Source organism: Petromyzon marinus, chromosome 50 (genome assembly GCF_048934315.1).
Source record: "Petromyzon marinus isolate PM22_M1 ecotype Great Lakes invasive population chromosome 50, UKy_Petmar_22M1.pri1.0, whole genome shotgun sequence".
NCBI lineage: Eukaryota > Metazoa > Chordata > Hyperoartia > Petromyzontiformes > Petromyzontidae > Petromyzon > Petromyzon marinus.
This window is the reverse complement of record NC_133716.1, coordinates 7,154,367-7,181,257: the sequence shown is the minus strand read 5'-3', so window position 1 is coordinate 7,181,257 and position 26,891 is coordinate 7,154,367. Positions and strand designations below refer to the sequence as shown.

At 45.9% G+C, this 26,891-nt stretch overlaps 1 protein-coding gene across 2 annotated transcripts in view; it reads right to left on the bottom strand.

Moving 5' to 3' along the window:
* Positions 1-26,891, bottom strand: part of LOC116953185 (BMP/retinoic acid-inducible neural-specific protein 1-like) — a 115,553-nt gene that overhangs the window by 33,604 nt on the left and 55,058 nt on the right. For both annotated transcript variants that reach the window (XM_076074841.1, XM_076074842.1), the window contains exons 4-5: positions 20,090-20,280; positions 10,981-11,150 (exon numbers count right to left, since the gene is read on the bottom strand). In XM_076074841.1, coding sequence (XP_075930956.1) covers positions 10,981-11,150; positions 20,090-20,280 — 361 coding nt within the window. The remainder of the gene's footprint in view (positions 1-10,980; positions 11,151-20,089; positions 20,281-26,891) is intronic.

The following is a 26,891-nucleotide window of genomic DNA, read 5'->3' as shown; positions in this document are numbered from 1 at the left end:
GGATTGTCAGAGCAAACAAAGAATGAACAAGTCGTGCCAACAGAAAAACCGTGGTATGTGAAGACGAATGTTAAGTGCGAATGAGCGTAATTTTTTGTAAGATCACATTGTTAAAATTAACTTTGTATTTTTTTTCATATTCAATTGTGTGATTTGTGGACGCTTGCTGCTGTGCCTGTCTGCTGGCCGAGTGACCCTTGAAGAAGAGTCGTATAGCTCCATGGGTTATTGACGCGGGCAATTAACTTCCGATTCTGATGTCGCGTACGTCAGGATGCCACGGTGCATCGCGAGCCCGGTTGGCGCACCGGGCTTTGCGATCCACAGTTCGCTGGTTTTAAATTCCCCCTCCGCCGCCTGTGGCCCACCCCGCAGTGTCTATGGGAGAACACCGCGGTCGATCGATCGGCAGGTTGCGTTGTGGCGGGGCGAAGTGTGGGTAACACCCACCTCTTTCAAGACGTCTGGCCAGCGAGCCCAAAATGCCTTTGAGTGGATGCCTTTCCGCTAGCAGTGGAGCAAGCAAGAAAATGCAGAGCTGCAACTTTACCATCGATTTTTTTTGTCTACCGGCAAATTACGAGCGCAACACTTTTCATAATAGGGTGCAAAATTCGATCAGGAGAAGATAGCGATGTGATAAGACACAATCGCACTCAATCTTTCCGAGTAGATCATATTCGGTGTCGTAAAATAATGGGACGTTAACTGCGGAGCGGACGCCAGGATTATTCCAAGTCACAAAGCATCACGGGTGACAGCCCCCGGTGGGAGGGTCGCTCATCCTCCTCTGCTCCCTCCAGAGCCTGAAATTTCCTTCCTCCAGCCCTCCGTGCTGTCGGCTCCCTGCCCCTGTTCAAGTCACATTCTCTGGAGGCCTTCATCATTATAACTCAGCAAATGATCGACTGTCTTTACAAATATTCTTTGGTTCTTTCGGTAAAGTCACGTCGATAGAAAAATAATAAGTTAATATAAAATATAAATAATAATAAACCCAAAAAACATTCATGTAGACTGTAGCAATGGTTATTAAGTTGGGTGAGCGTACTGGCAGTCTATAATGTAGACTTATTCTTGGTTCTTTCGTGAATAAATAAAAAAAGAAAATACAAAGGTGTCACTGATCCTTCTCTTCACCAATCCACATGGACCTGCATGGTGAAGTATGGTCAAACAACTCTCACTACCAGTGCAGATTGGGGGGAGGTATTCATCCAGCAGTGAGAACCCAAGAGATCGGGATGGTCTCTTGTAAATGAGACCATCCTAGTGTCTTGAGTTCTTACCTGGTGAAACAAATATCTGTAAAACTTCAATCGCCTGTTGGATTGACAAAGTGCCATAAATAAATAACTGCAATGATTGTTCCTGTCCCAGCATTTTGAGATGCACTCAAATATTAGCGCAATATCAATCTAAACTGTGTTGTATTCTCTAAATTTGGTGTGAACTCGCGGTATCATATAGAGGAAATCTTAGGCTCATCTTAAATTGCAAGGGTTAATGTTCACTGAAGGTTTATTATATACGCTCAGGTAACTCAGCAGAAACCTCAGGATCATTAAAATGCCACAGAATATGGAATAACATATCATTCGGATTTAAAGTGTAGATCATTTATTCCGGAAGACTTTGAGATTTGTGTGCCACATGTTCAGTTTTTGGCAACTCAGGCCCAATGTTAATCCAAAGGATTTACACTTGGGAAAAAAATATAGCTAAATTTATCGCTTTGGCACATTCCTGTCGGCAACAGCGATTATTAAACAGCTCATTAAAAGTTCATACAAACGACATTGACTGCATGAAATTGAGTGCAAATGCCAGTGTGTGCGAACGCTGGGTTGGATCAATCTGTGAATTTCTGTCGGATTATTGACGCAACGCAGCTGATTTCACCTGCACGGTAAATATTAATACCGAGGATGTGCATCGTCTGCAATTCGTAGTGTGCCCGTCTCACTGTTGCCACACGGAATGAATTTGATCACGTGCCATAATTTAAAGGGAAAGTGGTAATTTGGTCGCCTTTATTAGGCCATTTGTTTTTCTTACAGGACATTTAGCACTTTACAAGTTTGTAAACTTTTATTGCCCCGCGTGTCATTAGCAGTCACGTGGGAATTATGGGAAGACAACGTGGAAAGTGTGCATAATATTCCCACTGGAGATGCTCAACAATCTTGGCCCGGGTTAATGTTCTTGGAGACGCGATGGGATTTCCCCCCCACCCCCCCTCTAATTATTGAGAGCGGGGAAATTGCGCAAATTGGAATATTGAGCCGACAGACCACTTGTGCATATCAAGCAATGCAGAGACTCGCAGCGACATGGATTTTCTCGCTGTCGATGGGAAATCAACCGCGCATCTGTTTTTTGGCGGAGTACTGTTACTTTTGATAAATTGACGGGTGTTATTATCGGGAACAAATGCCACATTTATAAGATTACTTCATTGCTCAGGGGGAATGACAGCACGGGGGAGCTTAAGTTAGGGGGGTGGGGGTCTTGCTCAGACTGCATTGGGCGAAAATATCTGTGAAAGTCGATGTCCGAATTGGCAACGCTCTCCAGACAAGAATGGAGAACGACGTCAAGGGTGAAACTACGGAACAAAAATGCCAACGATGAAAACAATCGGCAATGAATTTCCACCCTTGACACAGAAGGATCTGCACGTTTTGAAAATGTGCCCATTTGGAAAGATTTTATAAGAATAACACATTTAGTTATCACGGAAGAGTAGGCCAAATACTCTCCATCCGGGCTCTCCAGAGCTCCCTCGAGTGTTAAACACTAATGCCAGCAGTGGCACGTGCAGGCAATTGCAGGGCTACACCTCTACCCTTTAAAAAAATAATTCTAAAATAACACTGAATTATAGTCTGTAAATGGCCATAAAACCAATCACAACAGAACAATCAGTGCATGTCAGTTTCGTTGAGCTGGTGGCATGAATAAGGACGAGAGCTTTTTTGCACGCAACAACACATCTTTGTGCGTGCGTTGTTCAAATATAAACAACGATGCAAATGAATAAAATCGCCAGCATCACAATCATCATCATTATCATCATCAGTGCCCAGCCAGAGGGCACATAGCCTGCTTTTCAATGCGTGCAGCCCGCTTCTGCCACACAATTTGGGCCGGTGGCTTCCTCTCGGCGCCCTCTCCCTAGAGAGACGACCGGCGCTTACTCGTGACCTAAACGTGCAGCCCTGGCGCGAGCCATATGGGCTGAGGCGATGCCACCGACCCAAACCCGCATTTTGCGCGAGACGTAAGTAAGCGGACAGGCGACTGGGCCTTTGCGACCGTCAAGCCCATCTGCCCGTCGGCTTGCCAGCGGATGAAAGGAACGCTTGGAGTATTCGCGGCTGTGCGACTTAATGGGCAGGGGCGTTCCTCCTGCCCATCCCTCGGCAGCCTCCGCTTTCCATTCGGCGCGTGAACGCTGCTCCGTGGCGCCCTGCGCCATCGGCTCTCCGCGCGATACGCAAAAATCTGTTCGCATCGGGCTGCCCGTTTGCCTTGGAGCCCAACAAAAGCCAAAATTTATTACGTCGCAGTGCTTTGCGCGATGTACATTTTTTTTCACCCTTTACTCGTATATGGATTCTTCCGACGCGGCAGTTTCCCGAGTGCCCCCTCGCCTACATCCGTGCGCCCACCGTTACCGGTGCGTTCACCGCGGTTAGTCGATCGGCACAGCAGGTCGCGTGCCGTGGGGTACAATGCGGGTACTACTACCACCTCTTACAGAATGTTTCGCCAGCGTGGATGGGTAGGACAAATACCCTCTCGTGGTGCTCTCTAGAGCTTTCTTGAGTGGGGGTCCCTTCAGCCAGCAGAATGCGCGATTGTTGGGCTGGAATTTTACAAATTAATTTGCTTGGACGGGCTGCCCACATTGTTACATGTTGATCATGTTAGAGTGGTGTGCAGCCGTCTAAAGAGATGCAACACCATTAATTATATTGTAAAATGCTTTGTTTACCCAGAAAATTCCCGTGAGTACTTTAAAATTATATATATTTTTAAGAAGACTCCTGCTTATAATTTCATGGGTATTTTTGTAATACATATATTTGTTTGTACATATATATACGATCTGGGATGCATCTGTAGAGCCTGGAGAAAAGTCAAGTTTACAAGCGGATATCACTTATCTACTGGCACATCAGAGCTGAGCTAGCATCGAGGCCCTCACAAATAGGGTGGTTTTCCAAATGGCCAAATGCAAAAACCCGGCCAGAACCAAAACGTGAAACCTTGGCCTGGTGAGCAAGCAGGGCCAGGGCCAGAGTTAATCATCCTTGCAAGCAGCGGCTGTTGGCTAGGGGCGCTGCGATGGTGAGATGTTAACTTCCTCGCCTGGTATGCAGGAGGTCGTGCATTCCATCCCGACCCTAACAGCTGTATATTTGGAGTTTGCATGTTCTCCCCGTGGACGTGTGGATTTTTCTCTGGATCCTCCGGTTTTTCCCTCCACATTTAGAATTGATTTGGCTGCTCTAAATTTCCACGTGATAATCCACTTTGTTGAGCGATCGTTTGTGGCCAAGTCGCTACAAATCAAACAATCAAATTATCACGACGTTTCGATTGCAACACAAGAAATCATCATCAGGTGTGAAAACCACAGCAAGAAAATTTGAAATTTTCCTGTTGTGATTTTCACACCTGATGGTAATTGCTTGTGTTGCAATCGAAACGTCGTGAGAATTGTATTGTTTCATTTTTATTATTGTATTATTTCCCTTCTACGTGACTTAACCGAAAGAACCAAGAATATGAATCCCTGCAGTCACGAAAGCTTTAAATCGAAATTTAAACTCATTTCTTTAGAACTGCTTCTTGTGTTTAGTTTGTTGTCCTTCCCCCGCACCTCCGATCAGCACGGTTGGCTATGTACAGTGCAAAAGAAGTTAAATATGGTGCTGTTCAGTTGTACCGTGGGAAAGAGGTAATAATACCTCCACTCCACCCAGACAGGACTGAAACCTACTCTCTGGTCGTTAAAGAGGGGTTCCACTGTACGTATGTATGCTGAACTTCTTTCGCACCATACCGTAAGCCAGCCATAGTAACCGAGGTTTGTACCCGCACGCCTTTTGGTGCAACGTCCAATATTCTGGTGACCTGAAGAAGCTCGGCGGCAGGTGGAGCGAAATGTCACAACACCGGCGGCCGAAACCAACACTCGTCGCGACCCACAAACACACCGGACAGCTTCAAGCAAAGGATGTTTGATAACGTGGGCTAGCAAGCACTGGGCTGATGCGTTTGTGTACATGGGATTATAGCTTTCTCTATGTTTATATATTTACCGTGTCCTTTCTCAAAGAGGTTGGCAATCATGGCCTTCCATTTAGCTCTGTCGATGATATCATTCACGGATTTTGCATTAGATACTCCCTAAAAACGAAACTATCTTTTTTATTTTACCGGGTAAGGCCCACTGAGCTATACAGCTCTTTTTCAGAAGCCACCTGGCCACAAATGATAGCTCAACGAAGTGGCTTATCACGTGGAAATTTATAGCAGCCAAATACTCGAAACGCATGCATATAAATGTGGAGGGAAAAACCGGAGGACCATGAGAAAAATCCACGCGACCACGGGGAGAGACATGCAGACTCCATTTATACAGGCGTCGAGGTCGGGATTGAACCGACGACCTCCTGTATTCCAGGCGAGGTAGTTAACATCTCGCGCCCCAGTTGCATCCAACTGTTCAAGTTGCCTAGGTAACTTAACTCACTGTCAGCTTCTTGTAAATAAAATGTTTGTTGTCTCGCTGTCTCGTTACATTTCCAAGAATTCTAACTTGCCTTTCGGAACTATATATGTGTAATCATATACTTTTAATGATTGTTGCTATCTTTGTATGTGTGCTTGTGTGTGTGTGTGTGAGATCAATGTCATGGAGACAGTGATTAAATATTTGTTTCAACCTAAAGCAAATGATCATATTATCACACTAAATCTTGATTTAAAGCTTTCGTGACTGCAGGAATTCATACTTATTGGGTCTTTCGGTAAAGTCACGTAGATAAAACAAATAATAGATCACGACGTTTCGACGACAACACAGGCAATCGTCTTCAGGTGAGAGAGACAAAGCTATTGAGACAAGGTCTTATATAGGCCTGAGATGGGAGTCCCCTCAGGGTAAGAGGGCGGGGCTAGAGATGGCCTCCCTGAGGCTGAGGAAGTGGCCATTGTGAGAGATTAGCATGCCAATGATGCTTCGGTGGCAGATCGAGTAGGACATCCAGCCTGTCAATACAAAGACATCCAACCTAGAAATGCAACTCAGAGAGTCAGCTAACATCGGCAGGAAGGATGGAAACATCACAGCAGGTTAAGACTTTACCTGGTTAATCACGACCTTCCAATGATTGCTCAATGTGTACCCATCTTCTCGGTTGAAGTTGTGTCTGTGTTTATATATATCTGGATGGCTTCATGGACAAATTTGTCTGCTAATTTCTGACAATACAATGGCCACTTTCACAGCCTCAGGGAGACCATCTCTATCCCCGCCCTCTTACCCTGAGGGGCACCCATCTCAGGCCTATATAAGACCTTGTCTCAGTAGCTTGCTCTCTCTCACCTGAAGACGATTGCCTGTGTTGCGATCGAAACGTCGTGATCAATTATTTTTCCATCTACGTGACTTTACCGCAAGACCCCAAAGAGTGTGATCACACTAGCTTATTCATCAGCGTGCACACGTTCTCACGCCATTGCGACACAGATGTATATGACAATAACGATAATGAATTATGATGTGAGTGATATTGATTGAAGGCCCTACCACACCATGTCAGCCATGAATGTTATTTGACCATACTTTACCATGCTGGTCAGTGTGGATTGGTGAATATTACACGAAATACAGGCACAGACACTATATTACGGCCAGCAGCACTAGTTATTTATGGAAACATCTACACGGGCTTTCGAAAATATGAAGAAGCACTGTTGCCATATACTTACTGCCCCTGAAAATGTATTTGAATGGCACGAAAAATATCCCGAAGCAAAATGTGATGCCAATTCGCTCGTTAAATTCCTTGAGATTATAGCCAGATGAGAGCTCATTGAGACTATACGTCTCTCTGTCAAGGCAGACCTGGGATACGCACACATACATACAAGGATAAACATCAATTGCACAACAACAACATTAAGTGCAATATATCATAAATACACCTTTAAAAAATATCAAGGTATTTCACAGACGATGGGATAAAAAAACAAACAAATACAAAGCCACTATGCGCTGTTTGTAGACCGGATGAGGAGAGCGAAATGATTACAAGAATTTGCACTCCCATTTTCTAAGAAATGTATCCAATTTATTACAAAAAGACCAGCTGTTAGGCAACACATGCATTGAGATTATTTAGATTATTTTGGTGCTTATAAATGTCCAAATGACGGGCCACTTTGTTGAGCTATAATTTGTGGCCAGGTCGCTTCTGAAAAATAAGTTAACACCTCAGTGGGCTTTGCCTGCTAGGATGGGGATGGTTTCGTGTTGTATTTGTGTGCGTTTGGGTGATTTCATTACCTTTCTTGTACTTTGCACTACTATCATGTTTTTGTACTGCTTGTTGTAACATTCTTACCCTGTCCCCCCACTGGACATCTGTGAAACAGAGCTTTATAGCTCATCGGATTCCTCCTGCATAAATACACATGCAAATTCTGATTCTGAATACACATGGGGCAAAGAGGATGGGGAGCGAGGGATGAATGGAGCGATAGAGGAAGGGAGCAGAAAGGGTTGCAATGGCAGAGATGAGCTCCTGATGAACGGTAACAGACAAAGCAATTTTTGGGGGGCCCAAGTGAGCCAGCTTGTTTGAGGCTTCCAGAAGGCCCACGAGCAAAGCATGCCATCAGCTTGACACGCACGCCGCCTTTCCCCAACTCCATGAAGCACTCTGCTCGTATTACCATAACTGTAATCGCAGGGACGGGATAGCCGAACACTCCAATGTAATGCAATCGCAATTCAACACAATTGGGAATTATAAAGTGCCCGAATACAACATTATCGCAATGTCAAAGGAAATAACAACGGTGGAAATCCTACTTATCATTCTGCACTCCACCCAGCACTTTCTGCCGGCACGGATAAGTGGGGTTACCGGTAAGACTAGGGGAGGTTTATAAGCAGGTAGGGATGTTTATAAGCAGGTAGGGAGGTTTATAAGAAGGTTGGGAAAGCTGCCGCGGTTGCAGTGGCAAAGCCACTGGACCTGCGATCCAGAGGTCACCGGTTAGTTTCGACCTCCCTCAACGCGGCAGTTAAAACGATGGTGGGAAGTTTATTAAATTCCACCCCCGTCGTGCCCCCATTTCCGCGTCTGTCCTGTCCACCCAGAAGTAGACATGAGTATGAAACAGTTAGTCCGATTAGTCGGTCGTGTGTCGTGGGGTAAAATGTGGGTGCTCCGACCTCTTCCCAGATGTCTGGTTAGTTTGGAAGAATATGCCAAGTAAATATCCTCTAGGGAGGGGCACTCTGTAAGGGATCCCTACAGTGTGTGAAGGCCCTTCCCACCAGCAGTTACACGAGCACATCATTGCAGCGCTGCGCCCCCATCCTTTGCCTGGAAAAGCTCATCAAGTGAAAACGTTAGTGCAATATGATGAAATTCCTTAAGAGGCTGCGTTGGCAGTGCATGGAAATGTATAATATCAACCCCCAACCCTCTTCATTCATCGTCAACACTTGCTGAAGAACGGGAGAAATGCAACGATAGCCCGACGTGTTGGGCAACAGCCCTTCTTCAGGAAGGCCACTGATGGTAAAGGACGCCGACTAGCGGACGGTTTCCCGGGGGTTGTGCCGCGTCTGGTCGGGCACGACGACCGACGTTTCGCACCCCCGCCTCGTGCTGCGCGGGAGCTGCTTTGGAAAGTGAATTATCCCGAAAAATGAAGCTCCCAGCAGCACGTGGAGTGAAACGTTGGACATCGTGCCGAAACGACGACCCGAGAGCTACGCGGCAGCACGACGGTGAAAGGCGACGCGGCGGCTGAGATTATACTTCACGGCAGCTGCCTGGGAAACTCTGAGGTTGACAAATGAACAGTTTGTTACTCATTATCTGTTAATGGAAAAACTGATCATTTATCAACTTCTAATTTTTCAAGGCGCCGCAGTGTAAAGATTTGTCCTCAAAGAGATTTCCGTTGTGAATTTAAGGGCATTTTGATGATGATGATGATGATAAAGTGTGCTCCCCATATAAATGCTAGTCTATCTCTCTGCCTTCTCCCCTCTCTGCTCTAAATAATGACCTTTTTGCGTACAACTTGAGTTTCATGCATATTTCTCAGTTATAAGGCAAAATATAATGGAGCTGGCGAAACATCCCGAATGTAGGGACACAGAGCTTGGAAAATTGTTAGCGCTGGTTCTGGCCGTTGGACAGCAACTCACAATATTTCACAATTCGGTGCGACGTTTCACTTGGTAGCTACAATCGGTATCATTGAAGGCCCAAAACTGAAGGACATTTTCACAATTCTGGCTACTGCTTGATAATGGCGGTTGTTACAAGCAGCGAAACGTCGAACCCATGTAAATGTTGTGAAATTACTCTCCAACACACTCGTGGTGCTGCTGAAGCAGTAGTGAATTGGTGTGTTTGTTCACGTGACAACAACATGAATTGGGTGGAGGAGAGTGGACAGCACACATTATTGAAGCTATCTGACCCAAAAATCAATGACGAATCATTAAATTGGTCGTGAAAGCCTTCGATGTATTCAACAGCAATGCTGTCAGTTCCATTGGAAAACGTTTCACAGAGCACTTACGTAATGGGTAACGGGTATTTATTTACATCTGCAATCGTTACGTTCGTCATTTCATCACGGGAAATGAAACATTAAAAAGTGAATAGATAAATAAACGTAAAAATGTAACATCATTTCTTTTGAACGGAAACCAAATGAAACATTATTTAAAAAAAGTGAGCCGCGATAATCACGATGCGGCAGTGGTGACATTTCTCAACAACAACAAAACGATTCTAGATTTAAAGCTTTCGTGACTGCAAGGATCCATACTCTTTGGTTCTATTGGGTAAAGTCACGTAGGTAAAAAATAAAATAACAAAAATCACGACGTTTCGGCCACAACACAAGCAGCCTTCATCAGGTGAAGGGACGAGACTGTCTGGAGGACAGCGCTGGAGTGAAAAAAGCCACGCTCAGATCACGACCTTTAAACTGTGTGAGAAGAAACAAAGCGCCTTGACAAAGGAATTAGCATATAATTTAGCATTGAAATGGCTGAGTGATTAGCTTGTGACTGGTCACAGAAATGGCTATGTTAAAGTTAAAGCTGCTCGGTCTGAGCGTGGTTGTGTTTCGCTAAATTCTCCTGTTTGATTTGTACTAGGTGCCTCGGTGAATGTATATGCTCTGATTTAACATAGCTATTTTTGTGACCAGTTACAAGCTAATCACTCAGCTATTTCAATGCTAAATTCTATGCTAATTCCTTTGTCAAGGGGTGCCTCTGCGGATGTGTATACTTTAACTTAGCTATTTCAATGCTAAATTCTATGCTAATTCCTTTGTCAAGGCGCTTTGCTTCTTCTCACACAGCTTAAAGGTCGTGATCTGAGCGTGGCTTTTTTCACTCCAGCGCTGTCCTACCAGACAGTCTCGTCCCTTCACCTGATGAAGGCCGCTTGTGTTGTGGCCGAAACGTCGTGATTTTTGCTATTTTATTTTTTACCTACGTGACTTTACCCAATAGAACCAAAGAGTAAACAACAAAACGGACGGTGCCACCCTCGTGGACCTAGCTCTCATCGGTGGTGTCGCGCCCTCATCTCTCGCGCGTGGCGTTCGGCTTTCCCGAGCAGCACGGCCACGCACACAGCCCTCCCCCCACCCCCCCGGCCCACCCAGCCACCACCACCGCCGCGGTCGACTCACGTTGATGTGCCCCGTGGAGATCTGCATCTCGTGCAGGCGGCGGACCGTGGTGTCGCGGTCGATGAAGTAGGCGGCCGTGAGCTGGTGGAGCAGCTCCTGCGTCTGTGTCGCGTTCTCCACCTGCTTGTCCACTTTCCCTCGGTCCACGTACACGGTCAGCGCCTCCTCCCCTGCGCCATTCCGACAGCGCCGTGGTTAGCTCTCGCGCCTGACCGCCCGTCCGCCCATCCGCCAGCCCACTCACTCAGCAGCGCTTGTTCAAAGCCCACCATCACAAATGTGGTACGGTGCCGCCTTACACAGGGACAAATAATGGGTACAAACGTAAAACATAGGTTGAATGGGAAAAATGTGTAGCCTTTTAGTATCGCTATGCCGCTGATGTCAGCCATGCTCAGGAATTGAAATCACCGATGAGATGAGCTCTTGCACAGGAGCAAGATGCATTGTGGGATCATTGTTGGACCCCAGAAAAAAGTGTACACGAGGGGGTGGCACTCGGCACTGGCATCTCCTGGTCGTCTCACGACCCAGGCCTACAACACCTGGCAAGTCCTGGTGGTGGTTACCCACACACGTGGTAAACTATCTTAATCCGCTTAGTTTCGGATATCTGATAAAGTCGTTTAAAGTACATTTGACCCGACAGAACCTTAAAAATCCTACAGCTGCCCTCGCAAAAGCCTCTTTTGCAAATGGGTTTGATGTAATTACATTTGGAAAAAGCCGAAAACTCTGAACACATCGAAAAAAATGCTTCTAAAAATATCACAACATAATTTTCATTTCTGGTTTAGGATAAAATATATATATATGCGTGTATATTTTTTATTATTATTATTACCACAAAAGAAGAATATCGTCACTCGACTATTGGAAGGAGGCTTCCTTCCCCATGCTGTGTCAGTAATGGGAGGTGTTTGACCACACTTCACCAGACTGGTCAGTTGAGTTGGGTAACTGTGGTGGCGGGATAAACCGGGTACAATTCAAGCAGCACTTGCCACTATGGCTCAATTAAAACTACCTCGCCTTGTTTACAGGAGGTTGTGGGTTCCATCCTGACCCTCACGCCGATATATCTGGAGTTTGCATGTTCTCCCCGTGGCCGCGTGGATTCTTCTTCGGAGTCCTCCGGTTTTTCCCTCCACATGATCAACATGTTTTCGAGAATATTTGGCTGCTCATACATTTGCAAATGATAAGCCACTTCGTTGAGCTATCACGTGTGGCCAGGTCGCTTCTGAGAGATATACAGTATAACTCAGTGGGCCTTGCCTGGTAAGGTAAAAAAGAGTTTTAGTTTGATTTTAGCCATGTCCCGGTATCAAACCCAAGTCAGCAGATTTCATAACACGGTGCACTATCCGCTACCCCACCTCTTCCCGTGCAGACAACATGTAATGAAAAATACATTTCCCAAAGCTGCAATCCACCTAAAGTGTGGCAGATGAGAGCCGAATGATAAAATTTTAAAAACACTATTAAAGCCTCGGCAGAGTCTTCACAGAGGCAATCGCTTGCTCGCGTACAATTTATTTGCTGAGCAAAACACCGAGAAGCCTCCTGACCCAGATAGGAAAGTATATAAAAGCGGATTGGCTTTCCTGAATGCAAACAATGAACGGGAGAGCACTTATTGGTGCGCCATCTGAGACATCACAACTCGGAAAATATGTGCCTGTAGCCTGTATTTATTGTACGCTCACAATTTTCCGAAGCACACACAGCTCTGTTGAAATATTTTTTTAATATATATAAAATTTCCCATCGAGTTGCACGCAGCAGCTGACGTCAGGAGCCAGCTGTTACGTCGACTCTACCGCCACCTTTATGGTGACAGCGAAGCCAAGGGCGCAGTGACCTGCCCGCTGATTAATAATGTTACACAAAAACAACTATTTATTTTTTGTCCCTGGGTAGCAAGTGTTATCTCCTAATTGCTTATGCCTCAAAAGTAGGTAAAATGTTCTTTGGTTCTTTCGGTAAAGTCACCACGTAGAATGAGAATAAAATAATAAATTGATAAAATAAAATAACACAATAATATTCTCACGACGTTTCGGCCACAACACAAGCGGCCTTCATCAGGTGAAGGGACGAGACTGTCTGGTAGGACAGCGCTGGAGTGAAAAATAGTTTATTATTCCTCACAAACTTTGCTTTTGTGACCAGGACACAAAGGCAAAGTTAATAATCGACTCAATTAATAACACTGTGTAACACAAATTAATTATAATTTGTCCCTGGGTAGTCAGTGTTGTTTTTGTATTGCTTATACCTAAAAAGTATAGAAAATGGCTATTATTCCCCACAAACTTTGCTTTTGTGACCAGGACAGTGATATTTTGAAATTTACCTATTTTCAATGAGAAAACGCGGTGTGCATTTGTATCATTCCTTCACGTAAAGTCCCACTCACAAAAACAAAGTTCGTGGGGAATAATAGCCAGTTTCTATACTTTTTAGGTATAAGCAATAAAAAAATAACACTTAGTACCCACAAAAAAATAATTGTGTTCACATCGTGATATATATAATAATAATCAATGGGCGATCGCTTTAGCAGTGCCAGGCCAGAGGTAAAACAGAAGTAAAAACGGAGCAAAAACTTCGTGGGCCCCCAGAGTTGTGTGTACGTTGAACGTCATTCATGGCCGTATGCAGCCAAGCGTGCTAATGGGACTTGTGCGGGTAAGAAGCACAACAAACAAATCACAGTTCACTTGTTTACATCACTTGTTTACATCACTTGTTTACATCACTTGTTTACATCACAGTACACTTGTTTACATCATAGTACACTTGTTTACATCACTTGTTTACATCACAGTACACTTGTTTACATCACAGTTCACTTGTTTACATCACTTGTTTACATCACAGTACACTTGTTTATATCACAGTTCACTTGTTTACATCACTTGTTTACATCACTTGTTTACATCACTTGTTTACATCACAGTACACCTGTTTACATCACAGTACACTTGTTTACATCACTTGTTTACATCACTTGTTTACATCACAGTACACTTGTTTACATCACTTGTTTACATCACTTGTTTACATCACAGTACACTTGTTTACATCACTTGTTTACACCACAGTACACTTGTTTACATCACAGTTCACTTGTTTACATCACTTGTTTACACCACAGTTCACTTGTTTACATCACTTGTTTACATCACTTGTTTACATCACAGTTCACTTGTTTACATCATAGTACACTTGTTTACATCACAGTACACTTGTTTACATCACTTGTTTACACCACTTGTTTACATCACAGTACACTTGTTTACATCACCTGTTTACATCACTTGTTTACAACACTTGTTTACATCACAGTACACTTGTTTACATCACTTGTTTACATCACTTGTTTACATCACAGTACACTTGTTTACATCACAGTACACTTGTTTACATCACAGTACACTTGTTTACATCACTTGTTTACAACACAGTACACTTGTTTACATCACGGGCGCGTTGCTAACGCAGGATGTTGTTGTTGCTGCCGTCGTCAGCGTCGTTGCCATCGTCGTCACGCGTGCAGCGAACGAAGCGTGAACGGAATATCAACTCAAATTGTCGTTATTCTTTGGTTCTTTCGGTAAAGTCACGTAGATAGACGAAATAATAAAAAATAAAAACCACGAATAAAAACCACGGCGGTTCGATCGCTCGTGTTGCAATCGAAACGTCGTGGTTATTTGATTTGAAGGAAACCATCCTCTCTGGTTCTTTCGGTGAAGTCACGTAGATAGAAAAAAAAAAGAACAACAAAAAAACCACGACGTTTCGGTCGCAACACAAGCGTCCGTCTTCAGGTGAGAAAATTATCTGCTGTTGTGGCTTTATATAGGTACGGGGAAAGGGGGGGGAGAGGAGTTGTTGTCGAGTCGTGCCCGCAGGAGTTCATGTCAATTAGCTTGAATTAGTAACCATACACTAAGACGAGACGGGTGGGTGAGTGAAAATCATAGCAGTTCAAACTTGACGTGTTTTAGCACGTCCTTCCAATGATTGCTCATTCTGAATCCATCTTCTCGATTAAAGTTGTGTCTGTGTTTGTTTGTATATCTGGATGGCTTCATGAACAAATCTCTGATGGTAGCCCGAGGGTTTGCTGAGCACCTTGGTCTCGGAAAAAAAATCAAATGTCACGTGTGCCCACAGCGTTGAAACAATGATCCTCCACCGCCGAGGTGTTGGTTCTGCCGTGTTTCAAATCCGCTTTGTGTTCGCGAACCCGGTCTGAGACACGTCGCTTCGTTTCACCAATGTAACTGCTGCCGCAGACATAACTCAGCTTATAGACACCAGGACATTGCATGTCTGTAATCGCATCCTTCACCGATGGGATCAAATCACGGATTTTGTGTACTGCATTGAACCGAACTTGCCATCGAGCCCCCCCCGCCCCAAAAAATAAAAAAAATAAACTCTATTAGGAAAGGGTGCCACTTTGGAGAGATTGTGATTGATCTCAAGATAGACTGGTCAGCGCCATGAGAATGTGGAATTTCAATCACTGGCTTCGAAGCACCAATGAGAGACAAGTGCCATCAGATTGCACACTTCTGCTTTTGAATGAGAGCATGTGTACAATTTGGCCGATGGACTGTTTCGACAACGCACTCTTCCCAATGACAAAACGAATCCTGAGAAAACACACCACCCTCTCGTGTGCACGGGTCCTTTCGGGCCACTCTGGTTTCCTCCCGCACAAAGCCAAACACTCATTAATGTAATTTGCCAAACATCACAATATAGGACCTTTTCTGAAAGCAAAGAAAAAGTCTTAAATCCGAGTGAGACCTTCCTGGGTAATCCGGTGCCAATGCTCCAATCAAACGCTCTTACCGCTCGGCTATGTTAACGCGGGCATGATCTGAAAGCAAATCAGAGAGCTATGCAGCGCAGCACAGCCACCAAAACCTGCCCAAGGAGATAATAATTGCCGCTGTTATTTATGATTTCAAATCAACGATTGTATGCATTTTCTCGGTTCAAAAAATATACATTTGGATTGAGGCATCAATTCAAATTAGCAACGTACGCTCTAATGGAACTTGGTGAGAGAAATTATGTCATTCATTTTTTTTTTAAAAGGTAACCAAATAAATCGATAAACACTGTACGTACGCTTGGCTCCGCAAATGCACTTCGTATTGGCAGGCCTCACCACAGAGGTAGGATGGGATAATGGCAGGGACCCCACACCCACAATGGCAAAGCCCTGTCCGTTTACAGAGAAGAAGTGATTTATAATGACACGTTGCCTGACGTTGGACTACAGTCATCACAAAATACAAACCAGGAGTTTCAGCATTCATGGACAAAAACGGATGTACCAAATATGAGATAATATTCAGATATGAATGATGTGAAGTTGTGAACATAAAACAAACTAGTGAATCTAACATGAATATTCAAGTTAATCTCTGCACCCCCCCCCCACTTCACAACTTCCCTGTCACTTGACTACATTGCTCTCATTTCATGACATAACAGTCTCATCTTTGTCTCTCGTTTCTAATCTCACTACATCTCTCTCCCTTGACGCCATCTCTCATTTCACTCCACTTCTGTCTCATCCGCATCTCTCTTCTCTCATCTCAAATTTAGTTTTCTCTCTCTCTCTCATCTTTCCACTTCTCTATCAATTTGCCAGTATCCCTTTTACCATTTCAATTCGGGGATTATAAATTGAAAGTGGGGGAGGTGGGGGAGTCACAAAAAATGATTTCTGTGTCTGGCCCCCACAGGACAGCAGAGACCACTGGTCGCTACAGTTTATTTTTTATTTTTTTGTGTGTTCGATGACCATAACAGATTTCTAACAGGAACTCGACCTCTTATGGGACTTTACACTCGGGGTCAAGTGCTTGCTACTACCACCGTCACTGCAAGGTTTCCATTGTTTTCCAATCACGAGCCGTGGGCAATGTCCCGATTAGCGTTCATACTAAAATCGCTCGGGTAAATACGAATAGGCAGACTGAGGGGGTGTTCATCTGAATGGAAATTCTTCACGTGGAAAATTGTGCTTTTTATCAGTGCCGTAAACGCAAGGGGTATAACGATGCATCAATCTGCCGATTAACATCGATTCGTACGGCGAGCGGTGGCACAGCAGTTAGCGTGCTGCACTACGAACTCCGGTCGCCAGGGTTTAATATGCTGGTCCTGGGCGCCACCTCCCCCCCCACACCCACCCACCCTCTATCACCAACCTGCACCGACCAGTGTGATGAAGTATGGTCAAACTATTTCAATGACCAACGCAGGACGGGAGGCCTCCGTCCGGTATTTTATTGACCGACGGCTGTAAATAATAATTTAAAAAATGTATAGAAGCAATAGCAATGATAATAATACTACAGATGGAAAACAGTTAGGGTGGGAGAAAACACGTGACCCGAGTCCTTCCTCTTAAACGGACAACACAGTGAGGTGAGATGTAAAAATCCACCTTCTGCACGTACGTACGTTGAATCTCTTTCGCACCGCACGTAGCCAATCGTGCCAATCGGAGGTGCGGGGGAAAGGACCTCTCCAGCAAACACGGCTAGAAAGGTCATCAAGCCGATGCGATTGATGCCATCACACCTCACGGTCGCTTCATCTCTTGCTGGCAAATCCCTGCCGGCTGTTAAATAATTGACGTGGCCGAGCCGTAGGTGCGTTTGCCACTCGTCGCGGGGGGGGTTCACTGTTCGAAGCCGGCAGGCCGTTCCGATCAATACCGCAACAACACTGCGTGCCGTCTGTTTCGCAGTGGACGTCAGAGATCCAGTGACGTCATTCGCAAGGAGGAGGCCATTGTGTGCCGGCGTCGTGGTTCATATTTTGCCAAGAATTTTGTTTTAGAATTACCCCGCAGATGACTCGGTTAGGATCATGCATGGCAATCCTCAGCCCCCAACTGCGAAAACCTGGCATGACCGCCAGCCACCCCATCCCCCTTAGCGAAAAATATTCACGGGCGGTTTATATGAGACCACGCTTCAAGTCTCATCGCCACTACCGTCTGGCTTTTGGACTGCCGCTGGGTCTCTGATCTCTGGGTTGCCTTCTCCAGTCAATGTCTCAGTCGCGAGAACATTCCCTCCTCCATCCTGCCCACATGTCCCATCCATCACGACGTCTTCTTAATCCTGATGAAATATGCAGCAATTCTCCTGCCTTGCTCTGTTGTGAACTTCCATGTTGCTTACCCTCTCCTACCGTGACATTCTTATCTCAGCTGACAGACGTAACTGATATATTGCACGCCCGTGATCCTTCTCTTGGGAGGACAGGATTGGTGGACGACACAGAGATGAGTGAAACCCCCAAACCAGCTGGGCTGTGAGGTGAAACCAAGAGTAAAGGTGCAGTCCTGCAATTGCTTTTCCCAAGCCACTGCTGGCGGAAGGGCCTCCAATAGAGGGGGCTTTAGAGAGCCACTCTAGTGGGCCATCCTGGCCAGATATCTTGGATGAGGTGAAGGTACCTGAACTTAATCGCACCAAACGTGGCCTGCCGATCACCGATCTGTGGTGTCCCCATTTATACTGCTGAGTGGACAGAAACAGGTGGAAATAAGAAAGTTGCACCACCATTGCAGCTGCCACGCCAGGAGACAGAACCGGCAACTTTTGGATTGCAAGCCCAGCGTGCAAACTATTACCACAAGGTAGCATCCCTATGGCTATAATAAGTTGATTTAATTAATCTGCGTGCAGCTTTCAGTGCTATCGCCTCGTACGTGTGGGTTTTCTCTCAGCACTTTGCATCCCTCCCACGTGACAAATGCTCATTCATGAAAAATAATCCGAGTGTCCATTGCAGCCTTTAGATTCAGTGAGCCTTTCCTAGGCACATTATGATCATCAAAGTGCATGGTCGATCCACCGCTGGATGAAGGCTTCCCAAAGCCGCCGACACCTCTGCGATGTGACAGTTCACGTAGCGCCCGCACACCACCAGATTTCGCCGATCCATCTCGTCAACGTACGTCCGGCCGGTCGCAATCATTATTCTAGAAAATCACGGATCAAATAAAACCAGAGGGGGTGGTGCACCCATGACCACATTCACATATTTTATTATCTCTGTCCAGAGCCAATGCTCAGATGACCTAGACGGGACCCAGGCCAGATCGACTTCAATGAGCACAATGTACTTGTTGGCAGAGGGCCAATTAAACCTGGCAGAGGCAGATGGTCATTAGTTCTGCCAGGCTTGAAGGAGGGTTGTATTTCAGAAAACACACAAACAGCTCTTATCTCGTGGCGTATACCTGCCTGTGCCGTGTGCCCCGGGCGGTGCGAGCTGAGATTGAAGCTTCGTTAATGAGAGGACACATACACACGGTGGCCCAAAAAGTCAGGACACATAGGGTTATTTAATGCACTTTATCAGTGGCATGAAAAAAATAATCATTCTTGTTCATTCTCTCGGTTCATATTTTATATCTCTTAAAATGTTTTCCTATTTTTCCATCTTCCCTTTCAGAGGACGTTTAAAAGCGGCAATAAAATTAACTGAAGACGAACGAGTGCAATTGTTTTTTTTTTATGGATCAGAACCAGAATCTTTATCCGTACCGGGGAAATCCGATGCTAATGACAGCAGTGCTAAAGACGGTGAAGGAGGCAGTGATTGGGGTTGAGATGTAAAGCAGGGCGGGGGGGGGGGTGGGAGAGCCAATGGGAAGGAGATGGATGAGCGAGAGTGGGAAGAACGCACTCGTACTGGGGGTGGTGGGTGTGATGAGAAATGGGAGGTAACGAGCTTGTGAGGAGGGTCGGTGGGGGGGGGGGTGGGGGAGTGCGGTGTGGTGGGGACTGGGTGAGGTTAGAAGATTGACGTTTAGGTGCGATCGGCGGATGCGTCGAGCTCAGGGCCGCGAAGGGAAAAGGTGGCCAGATGAGCACCTCCGACTAGCATCTCTGACGAGCACGGTTGGCTACGTATGGTGCGAAAAAAGTTCAATATACATACATAAACATGCATACCAATGCCCCGACGCTCAAAACTGATCTGGAACTTCGCCCTTTGATACCGAGAAGGGTGGGGAACGTAAGGTAGGCGGCGGTGGCGCCGTTACCTCCAAGCGTGGCGGAGAGCAGGACGTGCGTGCCGTAGCGCCGGATGAGCCCGTCGGTGAGCTGCTGCGCCGACGGCCGGCGGCCGAGCCGGCGCAGCGTCTGCAGGAACTCGGGGGCGAGTCCCACGTGGGCGCCCAGACCCTCCTGCCGGCCGATCGCCACGTTGTTCACCCTCCATCGCGCAAACTCCCTGCATGTGACGGACGCGCACGCGCAAGCACAACACGCACGTGGGTCACCGAACTCAGCGACTGGCAGTCGATCGGCAAGTCGTAATGCCATAACGCCTTTCCTCTGTGGGGCACTGTTTTTCGCTTGTGTGCGAGCATCTACGGTAGGTCGAGATGCAGCCACGGTTGCATTTGGTAGCGCGCTGTACTTGCAATCCAGAGGCCGCCGGTTCGATTTCGCCTCCGTGCTTGACAGTCGAAACAATCGGCAATTTTCGTTAATACCCCAAACCTCCTCCGTCCGGCCAGAGGTGTAAATGGGTACCGCCAGAGGCAGTCGATCGGCAAGTCTCGTGCGGTGAGTGGGTGGGTGGGGTAAACTGTGGGTACTCCCACCTCTTCCGTGGAGAGGAAGACGAGGCCAAAATACCCTGAAGAGGAGCCCAACATACTGTACATACATACGGGATCTGTACGCACAGCACAGATCCACGATATGGCCTGCTGCAAGTATGACCAGGTGTGCATACACAAATACAAAGATCTCCCGTGTAGCCTTTAACAGACTGTGGCCGCAAGTACTCTTGGCGAGCACCTATGAATATCAGCATGGCACACGAGGGAGTGGGTGGCCAGTACCACGCCCAGTACTGATGTTTGACATATCACACCGGGTACTCGTTTAAAATGAGAAAATATTGAGAAAGCAACCTCCAACTTTTCGATTTAAAGCTTTCGTGACTGCAGGGAGTCATATTCTTGCTTCTTTCGGTAAAGTCACGTAGAAGGGAAATAATAAAATAATACTAATAAAACAGTAAAACTATCACGACGTTTTGATTGCAACACAAAAACCGCCACTTTTTAAAAAAATATATATTGCTGTGGTTTTCACACCTGATGATGATTGCTTGTGTTGCAATCGAAACGTCGTGAGAATTTAATTGTTTTATTTTTATTATTTCATTCTTTCCCTTCTACGTGACTTTACCGAAAGAACCAAGAATGTAACCTCCAACATTTTAACTTTGAATTTTTTGGAAAAATGTGCTTTCTTTTGTTTTATTGTACTGATACAATCTGGCAACATACAAATACGTTTCAGGTTCATGATTTTTTGTTAACAGAGATAATAGTCCCGTTTAGCCAGTTGCCCATCTATTTTTGCGAGGGAGATCAGTGGCACACGGACACAGCAGCAGTAACAACATCAACAAAAATAAAGACAAAAAGCGTTAATATTGCAGAGCACAAGTACAGGGTCCTTAGGGAACAGTGCACAAGTAACAAACGAGGTCTTTGAAAATACAGTAAAACCTTGGATTGCGAGCATAATTCGTTCCGGAAAAGTGTTTGTAATCCAAAGCACTCGTAAATCAAAGCACTCGTATATCAGTTGTGATCACGTGACGCTCGGCAGACAAAGCGTATACGTACACTACTCGTATTGCAAGACCTCGCTCGTTTATCAAATTAATATTTATTTAAAATTTTTGCTCGTCTTGCAAAACACTCGCAGACCAAGTTACCCGCAATCCAAGGTTTTACTGCACATGCAAATAGAGTCCACAAAATATATAGAATTAAACGGATATTGGAAGCCACTGGAGCTATGCACTAAAATCTAGATTGAAAACTCATTTATTTTTAGTTTATTTTGTTCCCCTTCCTCCGCACCCCCGATTAGCACGGTTGGCTACGTACAGTGCGAAAGAAGTTCAACATATGCACGGTACACACGCTACCAATCGACCAAAGTCAGATGTCCTTTTATAGGCACTCCATTAATGAATGCAGTTCCCATGGCCGTCGCAGGGAGAGAGACGTGAATCCGAATGGGCAATCACTTCCCACACACCACCAGCTGCACTTTGTTGATCAAAATGAAAAATAAATAAATCCATGCACACTCTATTCCACTCTTTTAAGCCTCAAGGGAATCTTGGATTTTTTTTCACTCTTCGTCTTTGACCACCCCGTTACCCTCTTTTGCTAATAGCGGGTCTGGCAATTTCAATCTAAGCGGAGAATCCCACGCTGCGCCGGAATGACATTTACCATTGACAGGCCTGTCTGTATAAACCCTCCAAGTGGAATTGATGAATTTGTCCTCTTCCAATTAGTGCCGGTCTACTAAGGGCCGGATTAAAACCGTCCAAACTCATTTCCCTTGTGTCCCCAACAGCTGTCAGCGAAAGGACACCTACGTCCCATTAGACCGAACGGGAGTTGAACCCGGGTGCAAAAAGGTTGAGAGGCTAAGGCCACAAATACGGATTGCGTCTCCCCGCGCCTGTTCATTTTTAATTTACTGTAGCCGCACGGCCCCTGGCCGCGGGATGGGTCGGCGATCACCGGTGGAATATCCACGGGCTCGTGCGGGAGGAGGCGGTGATCTCGGCGGCAAGTGCTCGATACAAGGCAGCCGCTTGCGACGGCTTGGGACGTTCCTCCAGTTCCTCGCGTGATCTTCCATAAGATGCATTCAATCCGAATTGTAAGAATCCTAACCGTGATTCTGCTGCGATTTGGTCAACTCGCAGCGACACGCGGGGTCTTAATACACCCGTTGTGAAGACATTTTCTTAAACATCAGTAGTAGTAGTAGTATTTATATTCTTGTATCTTAACTTACATTTGTCTTCTGCTGGATGTGTCTCACCAATCGCTTCCACCTGCCACAACTTTGTGGCGCTGACTGTGCAGCACGCTCTCCCCTGTTTTGCTTTTGCGTAAAATGATATATTTTTTTTAAATCGCGATTTTGTAGAAACTACAATTTCTCGTGATTTTAAAATGTGCAAAACAGAGTTCAAGAGGGACCATGTGGTGTACACCTTAACCTCGTAGATGATGCGTGGATGAGGGCGATCGCGATTCAGTTTAATATAGAGTATATAAGATCCCGATTATATGAGTACATTCGTGAGAGCGAAACTTAAAATCAGACCATTGCTGTGCGGCTCTGTGGCGTTATTCCATGCGGTACACCGTGTCGTTCGGAACGGTGTCCGACGTTTCCCTCCGCGTGCTGGGAGCGTCTTCAGTGACTTAATTATCCACGTGCTGGGAGCTTCTCCAAGTGAAGCAACTCATCGAAGGTCGCACCTCCGATTAGCACGGGTTGGCTACGTACGGTGCGAAAGAAGTTCAACATGACACAGGCGGGAGACGCATACCAAGGCGTGCTAGACAGCTGCCGCGCTATGCCACGCGCATTTCTGCCTTCTCTCAAATTAGCCGGTAGATATATGCATATATTGTTATAAACGTGTGGCTGAATTAGATTCAGTTCCTAATGAAGCTCGAAGCACGTGGGGCTAAACGTCGGACATCGTGGCGCGCAACACGGGGTAGCAACCCGGAAACACAAATGCGAGATCGAGGCATGAAATCACACCGCACACGCGGCCACAAACGGAGTTTACCTATAATTACAATACACCCCCCCCCCCCCCCCCCCGCCTCTAATCACTGCACCTGATATGAGTTAAGTGATGACGTCACCCTGCTGCTCTATATAAAACCGGGAGCAAGCGAGGGCTTTACCATTCTGGCGAATTGCCCGATGACGCTGGATGTATTTACCAGCGAAACGTCGTACTCAAACTGTAAATGTGGATTAACTCTTCAACACACCGGCGGGCTGAAGTAGTGAATTATTTATCTTTTGTCAACGTGACACTTTTTTTGCTGATTGGCCGTGTCGGGTGGTGGAGGGTTACGACACATTTATAAATAAACGCGATCTAACCCAAAAACCTTTATTATGAATAATATTGGTCGCGAAAGCCTACGTGTTAAACTGGAGTTTACCTCCGCTAACGGAGAAAAATCCACACGACCACGGGGAGAGAGAGACACACACAAACTCCAAACACACAGGCACCGTCAGGGTCGGGATTGAACCCACGCACCTCCTGCACACCAGGCGGGGTAGTTATCATATCGCCAGCGTGAGCGCTTTAGTCGGGAGCGCGCTGGTGCTTAGCTAGACCCTTCCGGCGTGCGAGGACTCGAGCCGATAAGAGAGCGGGCCCCCCCCCCCCCACCTCCACATCCTCGGGAGCTTACGGCCGTTAGCGTAACGCGTGGATCGCACGCCCTTGAGACAACGGGACGCTCGGAAAGCTAATGTTACATCCCCGCAAGAGGAAAATAACGGAGTTTGGCCCTTCCCCCTGGGGATCCGGAGCCGCTACTCCCTGACACCTGCCTGGCCCCTGAAACAATAATGACGATGGCTTTTTATCGCATGAGATTAAAAAAAAAAAAGTGTTATCGTAAATGCTTTCATAAATTATGAAAAGCAAAAAAAATTGGTCATAACTTTGACCCCAACGCTAATGACTTTAAAAATGGGGGTCGAGCAGCTAATTAGTGTTTAATTGCATGGCTTATACCTCTAACGGTAATGGATTCTCTGCTTGCCTTGCCAATTGAGCCTATCTGTAATTGCATTAAAAGTTAAAAACACACCTCTCCTATTCAATGTGCGACGATTACTTGTAAGTGAATTGCCCTTCGATGGCTTTTGATGCAAGATTGCTGACGTTAATTTAATCAATGTGTTTTTTTTAAGACCCTCACCCCACTTCTTCCCTCCAGATATAAGTTAATGGTATTGGGAAAATGTAAAAAAATTAACACGATGCCATCCTTGATGTGAACTTAAAGAGCATCTTAAAAAAAATCTGTATTATTCTACCCATATTAATGCGCTTAAAAAAATAACTTAATTTTTTTATGCTAAGAAGCGGGAAACATTATAAAAGCATCAGACGTTGAAGATGTGACACACTGATGCGCGTGCAACACCACCATGCTAATAGTCGGGGCAGCAAGTGTGTTTAAGGCCTTTTTAAACGTAAGTGCATGCGATAATTACATTTTTGCAGTGTGCTTTGACGACCGAAATTAATTGCTTGTCTGTGTATATTGAGCCGAACAGCCATGCATTAGTTATGTGTCTGTACAGCTAATGCCATCAAAGTGCTGCTCCTGATTATAGACGGAGAAGCATTTTCTCCAGAGCACAACCGTGGAATGGCAGAGTTGTTGTTTTTTTTTAGCTCTCTCGCCGCCTCATTCCAAATGTTAAACACGACACTCGGACATTAATGTACAATGTCGTACGTGTAAAAACTTATCAATGTTGTGAAGTGCTAATGTTATTATCGAATGCACTTAACCGAGCAAAGGGGATGGCTTTATCAATTGCAGTGACGCAATTTGTGTGGGAGCGGGTCGTGTGGTGGTTATGTATGTGCGTTGAAGTTCTTTCGCACCGTACGTAGCCAATCGTGCAAATCAGAGGTGTGGGGGACGGACAACCAATTAAACACAAAAAAGCAGTTTTAAATAAATGAGTTTAGATGTATGCTGCGCTACAAACCCAGCGACCCGAGTTCAATTCCCGCCCGCGGCCAACACCAGTGACGATTATCTGAACCGGTACTGGGCCTCCCTTAGGTCGACTCAGCCTCAAATGAGTACCCGGTGCGGTGTGCAGTAAACATCGTCACTCATAAGACAAAGGCGGCCGGGCGTGGTGCTGGCCACCAACCCCCTCGTGTGACGTGCCGGCGTTCATAGGTGCTACTCGCTAACAGCACTTGCCCCAACAGTCCCGCAAAGGCTGTACGAGGAACCTTTGTACGTGAGTATCGTACGAGCCTTGAGTGGTGTGCATCTCCATCGCTGGTGCTCAGCAAGCAATGGGAAAATCCACATTGCCTATGACGGGGGCACCAGTCTTGCATATAAAACCGTCAGAACGTTTGGTGATCGCGCCATTCTCATTGAGCAAGGCTATCTTACGAATGCAGGGTGCTATGTTTCACGGGCTGTCATAACCTGCAGTGGTTTCACGGTACGTGACGATGCAGTTATACGTAGCTTTGCAAAAATGAGGTAATTTTGCAGGTAATTCTTCAAACTTGGAAAATTTTGACCTTGGCACTTTCATAATAACATCACGGAGGATATTCGACTTCTACCGTGAAGCAGACAGCGCGTTTGCGTTTTTTTTCTCATTTTATTCAAACATCCGCAGTGTAAGATATTGGCCGTCTACAAGGTTAACGTACTATCACGACAAAGCGGTACTAGTTTTACTGACCCTGCAGGAAAGAAGGAAGGGGTAAGTCGACCCCGCAGGCCAACGTGTGAACCCTGAGCCTTCACATTGGCGAGCCGGGCAACGCGGCCTATCGCAGGCCACCCGGATGGACAAAATCGGAGCTGCGATGTACGTTCGTGCCTTGAACTTCTTTGGCACCGTACATTCGCCAACCGCGCCAATCCGGACGTGCTCGTTCTGGGGGGGGAGCGTGTAAATGCGGCGCTGGCAAGAGCACCCTGACTGACACGGGTGAAGACAAAGGTGGTGTTTTGGGCGGTGATTGCAGTTGCCAGCAAGCTGCGGCCTTGAGCTCGCGATGAAGCTCTAAATCGTGCCTCGCACGCAAACATAGATTCGTGTCTCTCGTCGTTTGACGCAAGCGAAAAAAAAAAATCTGCCTGCAGAAAAAAAAAATCATCTTTCACCCAGCCCTAATCCCCGGCGAATCGATCGAAGCTTGCATTTTTTTTTTTTTGCTGAAGATCTCCGCGACGGAATTGAATTCTT